The 13,844-nt window shown below is 40.7% G+C and overlaps 1 protein-coding gene across 3 annotated transcripts in view; it reads right to left on the bottom strand.

The window, feature by feature from the left end:
- LOC132347115 (protein FAM228B-like) overlaps window positions 1-13,844 on the bottom strand; it is a 53,639-nt gene that overhangs the window by 16,028 nt on the left and 23,767 nt on the right. For all 3 annotated transcript variants that reach the window (XM_059893522.1, XM_059893521.1, XM_059893520.1), the window contains exon 8: window positions 8,585-8,692. In XM_059893522.1, coding sequence (XP_059749505.1) covers window positions 8,585-8,692 — 108 coding nt within the window. The remainder of the gene's footprint in view (window positions 1-8,584; window positions 8,693-13,844) is intronic.

Consider the following 13,844-nt stretch of genomic DNA (forward strand, 5'->3'; position numbering starts at 1 on the left):
AATTAGTTGGGAACTCCTGGCTGAGGACCAAGATGGTCTTACATCTAGGGACTTGCTGTTTCCATTATGAGTTTGGGTAAAGCTGATGCACGTAAATCCTTACTTTAGGGCTTTTCATTTGGATCACTATGAACTGATCTTCCAGCTTTTACTGTTACAGAACTAAGTAGGGACAAATAAAATTCAGCATCTGGAAGAGAAATTCTGTTACCTAAAGAATTATCTAGTGTAAAGTGATACAGGTTCTTAAAACTATGTTATTCAATCTCTGGCTCGTCTTTCAGTTCTGCCACAATGAGTGCATCAAAATAAACTAAACCTCAAACTCAAATACCAAATCTGTGAATAAGAGAAATCTCAAAAGGGAGAGTTGTATTTTTACCCATATATTTAACAGCTTCACATGAAATCTAAAATGATATTCAGACAGCTAACTAGGGTCTTCTCCAAAATACAACTCTCTTGATAATATAAACAGACTCTTGCTTTAAAATAGTCTTCTTACACTTATTTTAAGATGGAAATTGAAAAATCATGTAAAACAATTAAATGTTTTCCCCTAATACAATACAAATTTAGAATAAATCAATCTATTTATCTGAAGAAGTAAAAACATACACTGACAATCATCTTGAGAAATCACATTTTTTTTAGCCATCCTATTAACATTATTAGCAAATGTTATACACACTGCTGGTTGTCAGATTTTTGAACCACCTTTTTTTCGTTTAAGGAAATAGTTTTTGATAGCTCCTTCTTGGTGATTTTGTCAGAAAATATAAGGAAGATGTTAATGATTTCTAGCAGCACTTTGGAAATCCACCTTTCTGTGCACGCGCACACACACGCGCCCGCGCACACACACACTCTCTCACCACTCTTACTGCCACCACAGTAAAAGGGGTAAAATAGAGGAAATATCCAAGAGCTTCTCTCTATAAAATAATGACTTCATGAGAAAATCATTGCTTTACCAGACCCTGGAGAATCAAGAATTAACCGGCAAGCCCAGACCTGGCTTCCCCCGCCTCTCCCGCAGGGCAGCTCAGGGACTGCTGTTTACCCACAGCCCGCCCTGTTGCTGTCCTGACGCTGCGGTGACCACGGGAAACACTACAACCACCCTGGGCCAAATGCGATCTCTGGCCATTCCCATTCGGCAAATTCTTTGAGAGCCAAGTCTATGCCAGGCGCTGTTCTAGTTCTGGGAAAAACTGTGATTAAGACACAATAGAGGGCTTCCCTGGTGGCGCAGTGGTTGAGAATCTGCCTGCCAATGCAGGGGACACGGGTTCCAGCCCTGGTCTGGGAAGAGCCCATATGCCGCGGAGCAACTAGGCCCGTGAGCCACAACTACTGAGCCTGCGCGACTGGAGCCTGTGCTCCGCAACAAGAGAGGCCACGACACTGAGAGGCCCGCGCACCGCGATGAAGAGTGGACCCCACTTGCCGCAACTAGAGAAAGCCCTCCCACAGAAACGAAGACCCAACACAGCCATAAATAAATAAATAAATAAATAGAATACCATGGCCAAAAATTAGTAAAAATTAAAAAAAAAAAAAAAAAAAAAAAAAGACACAATAGATCCTAATTTCAAGGGATTTATGTCCCACCACCCAAAGGCGGCCCCCAAATGCTACATTATTTTACCTCCATCAAAGCAACTGACTCGGGTTCTGGCCCAAAATGTTTATCATAGTTGGACATTTTCGTGGCAGCCATAAATAAGAGAATCCCCGAGGGGAGAAAGAGTAAATTGAGGAGATAGGTGATTACAGTTGAAAAAGTGACGTCTTTCGAGTTCAGAAAGCAGTGTATCCTTGCTCTGCCACTTAGTAGACCCGGTAAGTAAAACAAACAAAAAATAAATCCTCGGGGCCCCTAAACCTGTTTCAAAAAGGGGGTGATTAGGCTCCCCGACCCATGGCCTTAAGGACCCAATCAGGCAACGCCTCAGGGTCTGCCCGGGGCTGGGCCCCCCTGGGTCACACCGCCGAGGGGCTGCCGCGGGTGGCTGCAGGCCTGCCCTCTGCTCCCCACCTCGGGTCTGCACTCGGGGCGCTCCGGGGCCAGTGGCACGGCGACTCACTGTTCTGGGAGGGGAAGGGGAGCTCCTCTAAATACAAATTAAAGCACTACGCTTAGACCCCAGCCCCTCTTCCCGCAAGCCCCCTACACCTCTCTCCACAGGGGGCGCGGAGAGGAGGAGCCGGTCCCCCACCCCACCCCCGGCTCAGCCTCGCCACCACCCCGGCCCCTCCGCGCGACGCGCCTTCAACCGCCGGGCCTTCAACCGTCCAATCCGACACCACCCCAGGTTTTAGTTAAAAATATACATATATATAAATTTAGGTCATGCAAATTAATCCTAAAGAGAACTTACCATTTATCTGTATGATCCAGGGCTACAAGTAGAAGCGAGGATTCATTTTTAGTGCCCCTTTTACCTAAGGAAAACAAAAGTCTCTCCTCCTATGCTCCAGGTCCTACTAAGTCTTCTGTGACTAGGAGTCAAACTCAACATGAGCCAGAGGGGTAATCAAAATGAATTTTTGTAACTTTGCAGACTCAGAATCAGCACGTGGGTAATCAAAATGAATTTTTAAATTTTCTAAAGACTGTTGGAGAAACCTGGGGAGAATATGTGGGTGTGGATTTTAAGGGTGCCTGACAATTTAGGGAAAGAGCAAGTGAATTGAGATGGGCGCTAAGTAAAGTAGCTATTAGTATTGTTATTGTATCTTTCAGGCAACATTTCTTAACTCCTGGGGGAAATACATTTGCAATAACTGTCAATATACAGTACTGTCATTTCTTAATTATCATACAGACACTGGACTCAAAAGATGAAGTTTATTGCAGATGCTCTTCTTAGACATAGAACAATTCTTGAATGCCTTTCCTGGTCCTCATCCTGAATGATTCCTGCTGGCAGATGGCTTCCTTTGAAGCAGCCTTCTTTTGTGTCCTCTTTTACCGGTCAAGGCTCAGGGTGTGTGCTCCTTGGTTGCTAAAACCTTTTGAAAATGACAGAAAAGTGTAACTGATACAGGGATGAGGGGCTTACAAGAGCAGAAAGAATTCCTCTGCTTTAGCTGAGCTGATCTCCCTGAAACCTAGCCCTCCTGTTGGCGCTAAATGACTTGGAGGCAGGGTCCCCACCTAAATCTCCTGACTCAGCCTCTCCTCACTCTATCTGGATTAAGAAACAAAGAGCTTCTGGGACAGAGCCAACCCTATTATAGGTGGGGTAGAGCACTGATGTGTGATATGATTTGAGGGACCCCCTATGGTCCTGCTTTCTGATGTCAATATGTCTGGAGTGCTAATTTACACTAGGATTATTGTGATTTATAAAATACTAGGTTCCTTTCTTCCCTTCTCTTTTCAAACCTCTGAATCTCTGTCCACCTTCACTATCAGCTGATGGATGACCTTCTGACTTACATGAGAAAACGAAGTAAACAGAAGTAAACAATCTTCCTTCACAAAATTCACCAAGCTGGTTTCATCTAAGTCTACGCCCTCTGCCTTCCTTCCTCTTATAATGATGGATTGTCCTGACCTCAAGTCCTGGATCCTACCTCTCCACAGGTAAAGGAGGTGGGAGGGTGGAGGAATGGATGAGGGAGAGTATTTTAAGTAGAGAAGTCAGAGAAGGCTTCTCTGGAGAGATGATGTTTGTGCAGAAGTCTGAGTGCCTGAGAAAAGGAGACATGGAGAGATCTGGGGAAGGAGTGTTCCAGGCAGACGGACTGGCGGACGCAAAAGCCTGAGATGGGAGTAAGGTTGGCGTGTTCACAGAACAAGAAAAGGAACATAGTGAGCGTGGAAAGAAAGGCAGGTGATAAGGGTGGGGAGGAGGCAGGTGCCCAATCGTATAGGAGGTTTAGAGGCCATGATAAGCAGTTAGAATAAAATTCAAGGTGTGAGGGGAAGCCATTAGAAGGTTTTGAGTAGGGGAAAATTCTGATCTAATTAACATTTTTTAAAAAATGTGGTGCTGCATGGAGAACTGATTATATAGGGGCGAGAGCAGAAGCAGGAAAACGAGTTAGGAGGCTAATGCAATAGGCCAGGTAAGATCACAGAAACTTGAACCAGTGGTAGTAGTGAAGAACTGAGAAGTGAACGAGCTAACAGAGCTCGTTACCTATAAGACACAGGAACTGAGTGAAAGCAAGAAATAAAAAATGACTCCTAGACTTTTATCCTGGGGGTCCTTTTTGGATTATAGTCCTATTCACTGAACTAAGAGAAATTTGGCCGGAAGAGGGGCAGAAGTGCAAAATTAAGACTAATCCTCGGGACTTCCCTGGTGGTCCAGTGGTTAAGACTCCGTGCTTCCACTTCAGGGGCCACGGATTCGATCCCTGGTAGGGGAACTAAGATCCCACATGCCACGTGGTATGGCCAAAAAGAAAAAAGAATAATCCTGTTTGGGGCTGGTTATATCAAGAGACCCATAACCAGTACAGTACATAAGAAGGGTGTGTAGGGTATGATTACAAAGCAACTTATTGTATTTTTTTTCCTCACTGTCCATTTAAACCTGTTTGGTTGGGTAGTTCTCCAGCAACTTCCTGTTTTATTCTCCTCATTGTACTTATTACCAGCTCAAGTGATATTATATATTTGCCTGTTTATTGTCTGTCTCCCATCAAAATGTGAGCTCCTTGAGATCAGAGATTTATCTGTTTTGTTTACCTCTAGTCTCCAGCCTTTCAAACACTGCCTGGTTCAGAGAAGGTTCTTGTTAAAATTTGAGGAAGAAAGCAAGCAAGCACATGAGAGGATACTAAAACATGACAGTAAAAGGAGTGAAACCACAAAATTAAGTCTTAATATGTTTACTATGAGTTAAAAAAAAGTAGCCCCCTTATTCTTTAGGAGTAGGGAAATAGAGTCAGAAAAGAAGAATGATAGATTGACTGTACACTCAGACAAATGAACCATTTCCCTACTAATTTCTAACTGGGAGATGGGGAGGATAGGCTGTGACTTCTCCTTCAAATCCACTCCTAGAAGAAGCTACACTCCAGAGACTCGGGACACAGGGTGTAGAGAAGGGAACTGAAGGGAAGTGGCCCCTAGACCGGGAAGCAGTAGGCTAGCCTAGACAAAGTCAAATGTCACCAAGTTTAACCATAGTCACCTTAGGATGAGAAATCTGTGCTCTGTGAACAACTATATTTCTATACATTTTACATTTGGGGACTTTTATTTTACTTTTTAAACTTTACTACTTTAATTTAGTATATGGTCCTTTTGAAAATTTTTGCCTTTCTTGGCTAAATTAAGGGGAACAAAATTTGGGGCCTGGCTTGGGTGTGGTAACTGGTAAATGTGGTAGAGAGATGGTAGAGATGGTGGAGGGATGGAAGAAGGGCAAAATCAGGAGAGGGAGCTAGGGAAATCCTACAGTCCACCTTCTAGAGGATACCTCTACTGTGCAGCTGCCAGGGGCAACTCTCTTCATTCCCTCTGAATCAAGGACACCTGCCTCAGTTTCTTCTACTCACTCCCTTTTGGCAGGGGGAGAGGGTAGGGAGGGTGGCCCACTGCCTCCTGTCTTCCGGGAAGACTGCCATACAGAGAAGTTGTTCCCAGCTGCTCAGATTTTGGTATCAGCAATTGCTGCCTTGTGTATTACAAAATGGAACTACACCAGCTCTCACCGCAACCTGGCCCTCATCCCTGTCTACCTCCTAGCTCGAGAAAGTTCAAGGAAGAAAAGTGCCCTTTAGAGTTGGCCTCTTTGGGACTTGGATTCTATCCCTCCTGATAACATAGAGGTTCTTTTTCCAGAAAGGATGACCCTGTGTTTCCAGAGGGAGGAACCAGAAAGGAAAAAATTATCCTATCAACTCAATTGTAGCATTTACTATTTTATTTAAATTTGAAGCTGATGAGTTCTATATGAATTTACACATTTTTATGAAAAATAAACCCAAATAAATAGCATTACCTTGCTCTAGTAACATTTTCATCTGAAATTTCATTGCTGCTTAATCAAATAGCTGAGGAGGGTTCTCTGGCATATATGACCCCCTCACAGAGGTGTCCACTGTGGCTTCCCTGGGAAGGTCTAACTCTATCAAAGACAAATATGCCTCTTTCACCTCGATGCCGTACTTGGTATGCTTTCCTAATTCATGGAAGAAAATATAATCTTCCTCCTTCCTCCAGGGGGAGCTCATGAGTTTAAGCCTCTAGTTTAAGTCCCTAGGTACTCCAACAATGCAATATTCTCCTTCATATCTGAGTCACACTCTGCCTTAAAAGACATTAAAGGACAAAACCTTTCCTTTTATACAATATATAAAAACTAAATAGGATTAAGATGTTTATTATCCTAAAACCTGACTCATACAAGTATGTATGAGACCATGGCAGTTACAGATTGCAGAGGAACTTACTACTCTTTTGGAGCCTAACAGACAAGAGTGATGCTAAAGCATTCCATCTTTTAAGGCCTTCAGCTACCACGTGAACAGGGCTTAATTTCAATACTTCCTATTATCCCTCAACTTCAGCTCCCATTCAAAAAAGCAGCAAAGTGTTAAACCACACCTCAAAAACACTGAGAAGTCCACAATGGCCAGCACCATCTCTAACAGTTATCTGTTTCTACTTTAAAGCACTAAAAAGACCCTCATGAGGCAACCAGTTGTTCTCTCTGCTGGACATGTCAGAATCAAGCATCTCTAAGAGCCCTCTGGCTTCTGCCACATTGTATTTATTCAACAAATTCTGAGTTTATTCAGAATGAGGAAAGGGAAACTACTGCAGCTTACTTTTGGGCTTTTTAGGAAGAGAGAATTGTAAGTCAACCTTCTAAACATCACATAAGCTCACTTATCTTCTGCCTTGCTAGGTTCTTTTATTATTATCAAGTTTTACTAAGATATAATTTATGCACCATAAAATTCACCCATTTTAAATGCACAAATCAATGATTTTTAGTGTATTTCCAGAGTTGTGTAACCACCACCACGATCTAATTTTAGAACATTTCTATCAGTCCAAAACCTCATGCTCACTTACAGTCACTCTCCATTCCCAACTCCAGCCCCAGGCAACCAATAATCAACTTCCTGTCTCTACAGATTTGCTTTTGCTGAACATTACACTTAAATATAAATAGAATAAAAATTGTGATTGTATTCTTTCACTGAGTATTATAGTTCTGAAGTTCATCCATGTTGTAGCATGTGTAAGTACTTCTTTTCCTTTTAATTTCCAAATAATATTCCATGTATGGATGTACCACACTTTGTTTATCCATTCACCACTTTATGAACATTTGGGTGATTTCCACTTTTTGGCTATTGTGAATAATGGTGCCATGTACACCCACTCATACACAAGCCTTTATGTGGCCATATATTTCCATTTCTCCTGGATAGAAACCGAGGAGTTAAATTGCTGGTCACTTGGTAATTTAATGTTTAACATTTTGAGAAACTGACAAACTGTTTTCCAAAGTTGCTGCACCATTTTACATTCCCTTCAACAATGTCTGAGGGGCATACACCCAGAGAAAACCATAATTCAAAAGGACATATGCACCCCAATGTTCACTGAAACACTATTTACAATACCCAGGTCATGGAATCAACCTAACTGCCCATCGACAGACGAATGGATAAAGAAGATGTGGTACATATATACAATGGAATATTACTCAGCCATAAAAAGGAACGAAATTGGGTCATTTGTAGAGACGTGGATGGACCTAGAGTCTGTCATACAGAGTGAAGTCAGAAAGAGAAAAACAAATATCGTATATTAACACATATATGTGGAATCTAGAAAAATGGTACAGATGAACCAGTTTGCAAGGCAGAAATTGAGACACAGATGTAGAGAACAAACGTATGGACACCAAGGGGGGAAAGTGTGTGTGTGTGTGGGGGGGGGATGAATTGGGAGACTGGGATGGACATATATACACTAATATGTATAAAACAGATAACTAATAAGAACCTGCTGTATAAAAAAATAAATAAAATAAAATTCAAAAAATTCAAAAAAAAAGAAGTTAAAAAAAACCAAGAAAACAATGTCTGAGGGATCTCATTACTTTTAATCAGATACTTAACCAGTTGTATAACTATGTAGAGAAATCTCTTACTTTTAATTCCATTAACTAGTAAATTGAGATGATGTGCCATGTTACACACACAGTAGTATGTACCACTTTTCTGCTTATAACCTCTCTTCACCCTGGGTACAATATTGTAACAGCTACTACCCACCAGAATTAGTCCAAAATTCCATTTTTACCGCTCCAATTCAATTAAAAACCTCCTAACCTTTAAGTTTAATATGAGTTGTTAACTTTTTTCTATGTCTGTGCTTGTTATTTCTGAATGTGTCAGCTGTCTGTTCTTTAAAACCAGAAAAAGCTGAGGAAAGTTACCACCTTTCCCAGTGGTGGGAAACGCCTGATGTCCAGCCACAAGAGCCTGGTGTATTCCTTGGCACCGACTCCAGCAACTTAAAATGATGGCAGGGGATGAAAACACAGCCAAGCATGTTAAATGAAAGAAGAACAAAGCTATGGAATAATACGCTTACTTGTAAACAACTGCTTTTTCTTCTTCCTGGGATTCCAGAAGATGAGCAGTTTTTGTAGAGGGTTTCAAGTCAAAACTACTTTCGTTAAAATTCACTTTTACTTTTAACCTTTAATAAGATAACAGGTGTGAGAGGATGTTCTGAAAACAATACTAGCTTGCATTTATACAGAAATCATTGTTATACATTGACTGCTATGTATATTGTCCAAAATATCATTACTTCAAACTGGTGTGCATTCTTGGGTGTTTCAGAGTTGCTGAAACTATGATAGAGACTGGTTTACTATTTACTGAGACCCTAGAATCAGCTAGGCAAAGTTTAAAGTATTCCCTATATCCTAGGGCTTATACTCTAAACGTAAAAAGAAGTTACAGAGATTGTCATTTACAAGCATAAACGTAAAATGCTTTTCCTAAGAACCCAAACACCCCATTTCCCAGTCTCCTTTGCCATAAGGTGGCAGGCAGGTGCCTTAGATCCGTCTAGTCTTGCCCCAGTCAAGAGTTGGTTGGGGGACTTCCCTGGTGGTCCAGTGGTAAAGAATCCGTCTTACAACACAGGGGACGCAGGTTCGATCCCCGGTCAGGGAACTAAGAGCCCACATGCCACTGGGCAACTAAGCCCACACGCTACAACTACTGAGCTTGCGCGCCTCAACTAGAGCCCGTGTGCTGCAAACTACAGAGCCCACGCGCTCTGGAACACACGCACCACAACTACAGAGCCCACACGTCCTGGAGCCAGCACGCCCCAACTAGAGAAGAGAAAACCCACAGGCCACAGCTAGAGAGAAGCCCACGTACCACAACAAGGAGCTTGTGCGCCGCAAGGAAAGACCCTGCGTGCTGCAACTAAGACCCGACACAGCCAAAAATAAATAAATAAATAAATAAATAAATAATAAATAAATCTTTAAAAAAAAGTTGGTTGGAACGGTGATACTGGCCCTGTGAGGAGCATCCATTTTGCTGGCACAGATTACAGCAGAGCTGGTGGGGTTCTAAACCAACCACTGGAGCAGCAGCTTCCTGATTCTGCAGTTTCCCGATCATAGCAGAAACAATACATCCCTTGGCTAGCCGATTCTACACTGTGATTTTGGGAGTTATTTCTGAAATTCAGCCCTGTTTCTTAAGACCTCCCAATGATTTCATGAGCGGTGTAAGTCCTCAATAAATGAATCCTTTTCTGGGGTGGCTTCAGTTGTCTGAAACCAAGAGCCATTACCGTAACTAACATACTCAGTACACCTAGCATGCAAATAGCCACACAAAGAATTAATGGAAAGGATCAGTCTGATCCTGATTTAATCAGAATGAATCTTCCTAGAGAATGTGGATTTTGAAATATGTTTTGAGTAAAAGAAATCGGTATGGCAAACGTTTAGATTAGGGTATAAAGCACTACTAACAAGAGGACAAAAGGGTTTCCTGTGTTAATATATCTGAGAAGGGCTAATGCAGTGGCCCATTTGTCTGCAGGAACATTCTTAGTCAAAGCTATCCTGGGGCAGAACCTTGAGATGAGAGTAAATACTAAGGGTACCAAACGATAATGAAAAGGTTGGATGAGAAGAGTATTATCGGATTCGACCTTCTCAACTACCTCTCCTTTTGCTCAGAGCCAACTAAAAGTAGGGGCAGGAATGTCCTTAGTCAGCAAATCCAGTGGCTTCCTCTCAGTTCTCTATATCTGGCATAGTGCCTGATCCTTCTTGTCACCCTTTCCTCTCCTGATATCTGGCAAATCACAGACTACTGCTTCTTCCTCCTTTTCTCCTTCCCACCTCCTAAATTTTATAGCACAACCTTTCATCTCAGTATTTTTCTTTTTCCCAGTATTCTCTCCTCAGCCTATCTAATCCATTCTTATGCTTTTACTCTCATTTCCAAAGTGAACAACTCTTTTAGTTCTCCAACCTCAAATCCCCTTCTCCCTTTGAGCTGTTGTCTCACTTTTCCAACAACCTGTAATACATCTTTACTTGAAAGGACTACCAGTATATAAAACTCAGTATGAACAAAACTGAACTCATCAATTGCATTTCTGAATCTGCTCCTCCTATGTTCCATCTTCTGCTGACAGCACCTCCATCCTTCCAGTGACCTAGATTTATATAGCAGGGTCTTTGGCCTCCCCCCTCCCTGCTCATTACTTCATTAGTCCACGAAACAAGCACTTTACGCCACTCAATTACTGTCCTCAAGGAATTTACAGTACATGTAAAGATAAATATATATATACACATATATATGAACAAAAAATATACTATCTATAATAATGGCTGACTAGGAGCTCTGAGGCAGTGATCTTCAAGCAGTTTTGTTTATATACTCCTTAAAAGAGTTTTGAAAAACCACATAACCCCTTGAACATTTTAAAGCTGACACCTACAATTTTTCATTGCAAGTTTAAATAAGTTTATATCTTGTTAATAGATTTTTTAAAATATCAAATATTCATTAAGATAAAATGAGTGTTGGCCTTACAAGCAATGAAAGTTTTAGGATATTATTTGATAAAATAGATTTTAACCACCATATTAAATAAAGCACACCAAATCTGAAAGCAATCACAAAAAATTGTTATCAGAGGATTATAGCTATTATATTTTGAAATTCTGACAGTACCAGAAAACATTCCAGCTATATTTAAAAGAAGCATCGGGACTTCCCTGGTGGCGCAGTGGTTAAGAATCCACCTGCTGATGCAGGGGACACGGGTTCGAGCCCTGGTCCGGGAAGATCCCACATGCCGCAGAGCAACTAAGCCCGTGCATCACAACTACTGAGCAACTAGAGAAAGCCCGCGCACAGCAATGAAGACCCAACGCAGCCAAAAATAAATAAATAAATAAATTTACTTTTAAAATTAAAAAATAAATTAAATAAATAAAATAAAAGAAGCATCACTAAATTATATAGCTTTAGCTACTCCAAATTCAAAGCAACCCAACACAGACCAAGTACCCTGATTCTGTAGCATGCCTTTAAATCAGTCAATTAATCAGTTAATTAAAGTAAAATAAAATATGTATGACAGGGAAATACAGAAAGACCTGTGGGTTAAGTTTTCTTGCTTCTTCATTAAAGGAAGTCTCTCAAAAGCCAGTATTTTTATTTGTCCCTTTATTTGGTACCTTAAAATTTTTTACACCCAGGTTGAAAGATATGCCTCTCTTTTAAAAAGTGGGATAAGAAGTCATATGAATGCAGGCTTGTTCTCAGGCAGATCAACTTTTGGAAAGAGTACATACAGACTTCAGAATCTGGAAGTTGAGACCCTTAAAACTATCCATGCCTATGTATACCTTGGTAAGTCTTTACAAGCCGTTATTGTATATTTTGAAATTCACTGCTTTGAGGGAATCCATTTACTTCAAACAACTAGACCCTGGATAGAATGTACCCTTCAAGGTGTCACTAGTCTTACAAGAGAAGGAGGGGGTCTTCAAGAAAAACACACACACACAAATGTAGTAGAGGCTAGAGGTGTGGGAAGTTAGGGCCATAATGGTGGGCAGCAAGGGCAGATGGAATAACAGATAATAATCCCTGAGGGTAGATGCCAATAACAGAGTTAACAGAATACTGAGCCCTGTCTATGCCAGCTATAAGGTGGGGACACTACACTTGAGACTGCCACACTGAGCCTAGACATTTGAAGGGAACTGGCTAGGCCCAGGTTGATGGCATCCCAGCTACTGGCAGAGGCAGAAACAGAAGCAAATAATCTGTGTAGAAAAGTTTCCCCAATTTAGGCCAACAGGACACCCAAAGATAAAATGAACTCACAAATAAAATTCACTAAGCATACGAGAAAGCAAACCATTGTAATTGAGAGTCAGCAGAGAAAAACAAAAGATTTATTAGCATCCCCCAAAAATACGGAATTTGGAATTATCAAATATAGAATGTAGAATAGCAATATATAAAATGTTTAAAAAAATAAATAATCCAATCACCAAGACAAGAAAACAATAAGAGCCTATCAGGAACGAACAAGCATATGGGGTGAGTACAGGGAGAAAATTTCAGAAATTAAAATTTTAATATTGAACACAGTGAAAAAAGAATAGTAAACTGGAAAATATATCCAAAGAAATTACCAAAGGCAATGGAAAATACAAAAGAGGTATTAAAAGTATTAATATATAAGACATTTACATATGATATATACAAAGGGCTCAAATAAGCCAGTCTTCCCCAAACATACTAGCCTCCACGAGAGTGGAGCAATGTGAGACATAGAGAAAATTCCAGAAAATTATCCAAAGAAAACATTTTCCTTACCATATTAGTCATCTCCAGAACCTTCCTGAGGATGAAAATAAAATACTGCAATTGAAACCTACCATATGCCCATTATTAGCCCACTATAAAATCAATATTCTCAATAAAATCACCTTCGCATACAACCTGAGTTAAATCTGTTATAAACAGATTCCTGGTTTGGGTGGACCCTACCTAATTACTAGAGTTAGGCTTATGATTCTCAAAGACAATGAAAAAAAGTAGAAAGCCCATTCTTTCAGAATTCTGTCTTAAGGTCTATTTGTGTTTTACTAACATTTACAGTGCCATTTGTAGCAAATTTTTAAAAATAAGAAAATTATTAGAGTTCTGCTTCCATTTAAGGATGAATCAACACTGGTTCACAAAATTTAACAGATGTACCACACTAATGTAAGATGTTAATAGAGGAAACTAAAGTGGGGAATGGGGAGGTCGGGATATAAAGAAATTCTCTTTCTGCTTAAATTTTTGATAAACTTAAAACTGCTCTTAAAAATAAAGCCTAATAATTAAAAGGTATCAGCTAAAATTTTAATGAATCCTTAAAGTCCAAGTGTGGGCTAGCATGTCATTTTGGAATAGCTGGGGAGACCTCATACAAGAAGTGTTTACACTCATGAGCAAGCGCTTTTCCAAGGGCCTGCACCAGGTGCTAACAAGAAGACTGGGCACAGAGCAGAAAACCAGAGAAAACCCCCATTAGTGGCAAAGATATGCAGGAAGAGATTGACAGTGCTAGGTAAACAAGTGCCCCTCCCACTTTCCTGGATCCTTCCCCCCCTACAAAGCAAAGCATTAAGCTGCTGGGGTAAGGGAAGCAAACTCTTTTTCAGGGTGATAAGCAAAGATCTAGTGCTTTTGGAAGAGGAGTAAAAGCAAAATCTATCTACCTCTGGAGGAGGGATGAGAAATCCTCTTATATCCAGGCAGACTTAAGGCTCTATTGTTACTAAGATAGGGAT

This window comes from Balaenoptera ricei, chromosome 13 (genome assembly GCF_028023285.1).
Source record: "Balaenoptera ricei isolate mBalRic1 chromosome 13, mBalRic1.hap2, whole genome shotgun sequence".
Lineage (NCBI taxonomy): Eukaryota > Metazoa > Chordata > Mammalia > Artiodactyla > Balaenopteridae > Balaenoptera > Balaenoptera ricei.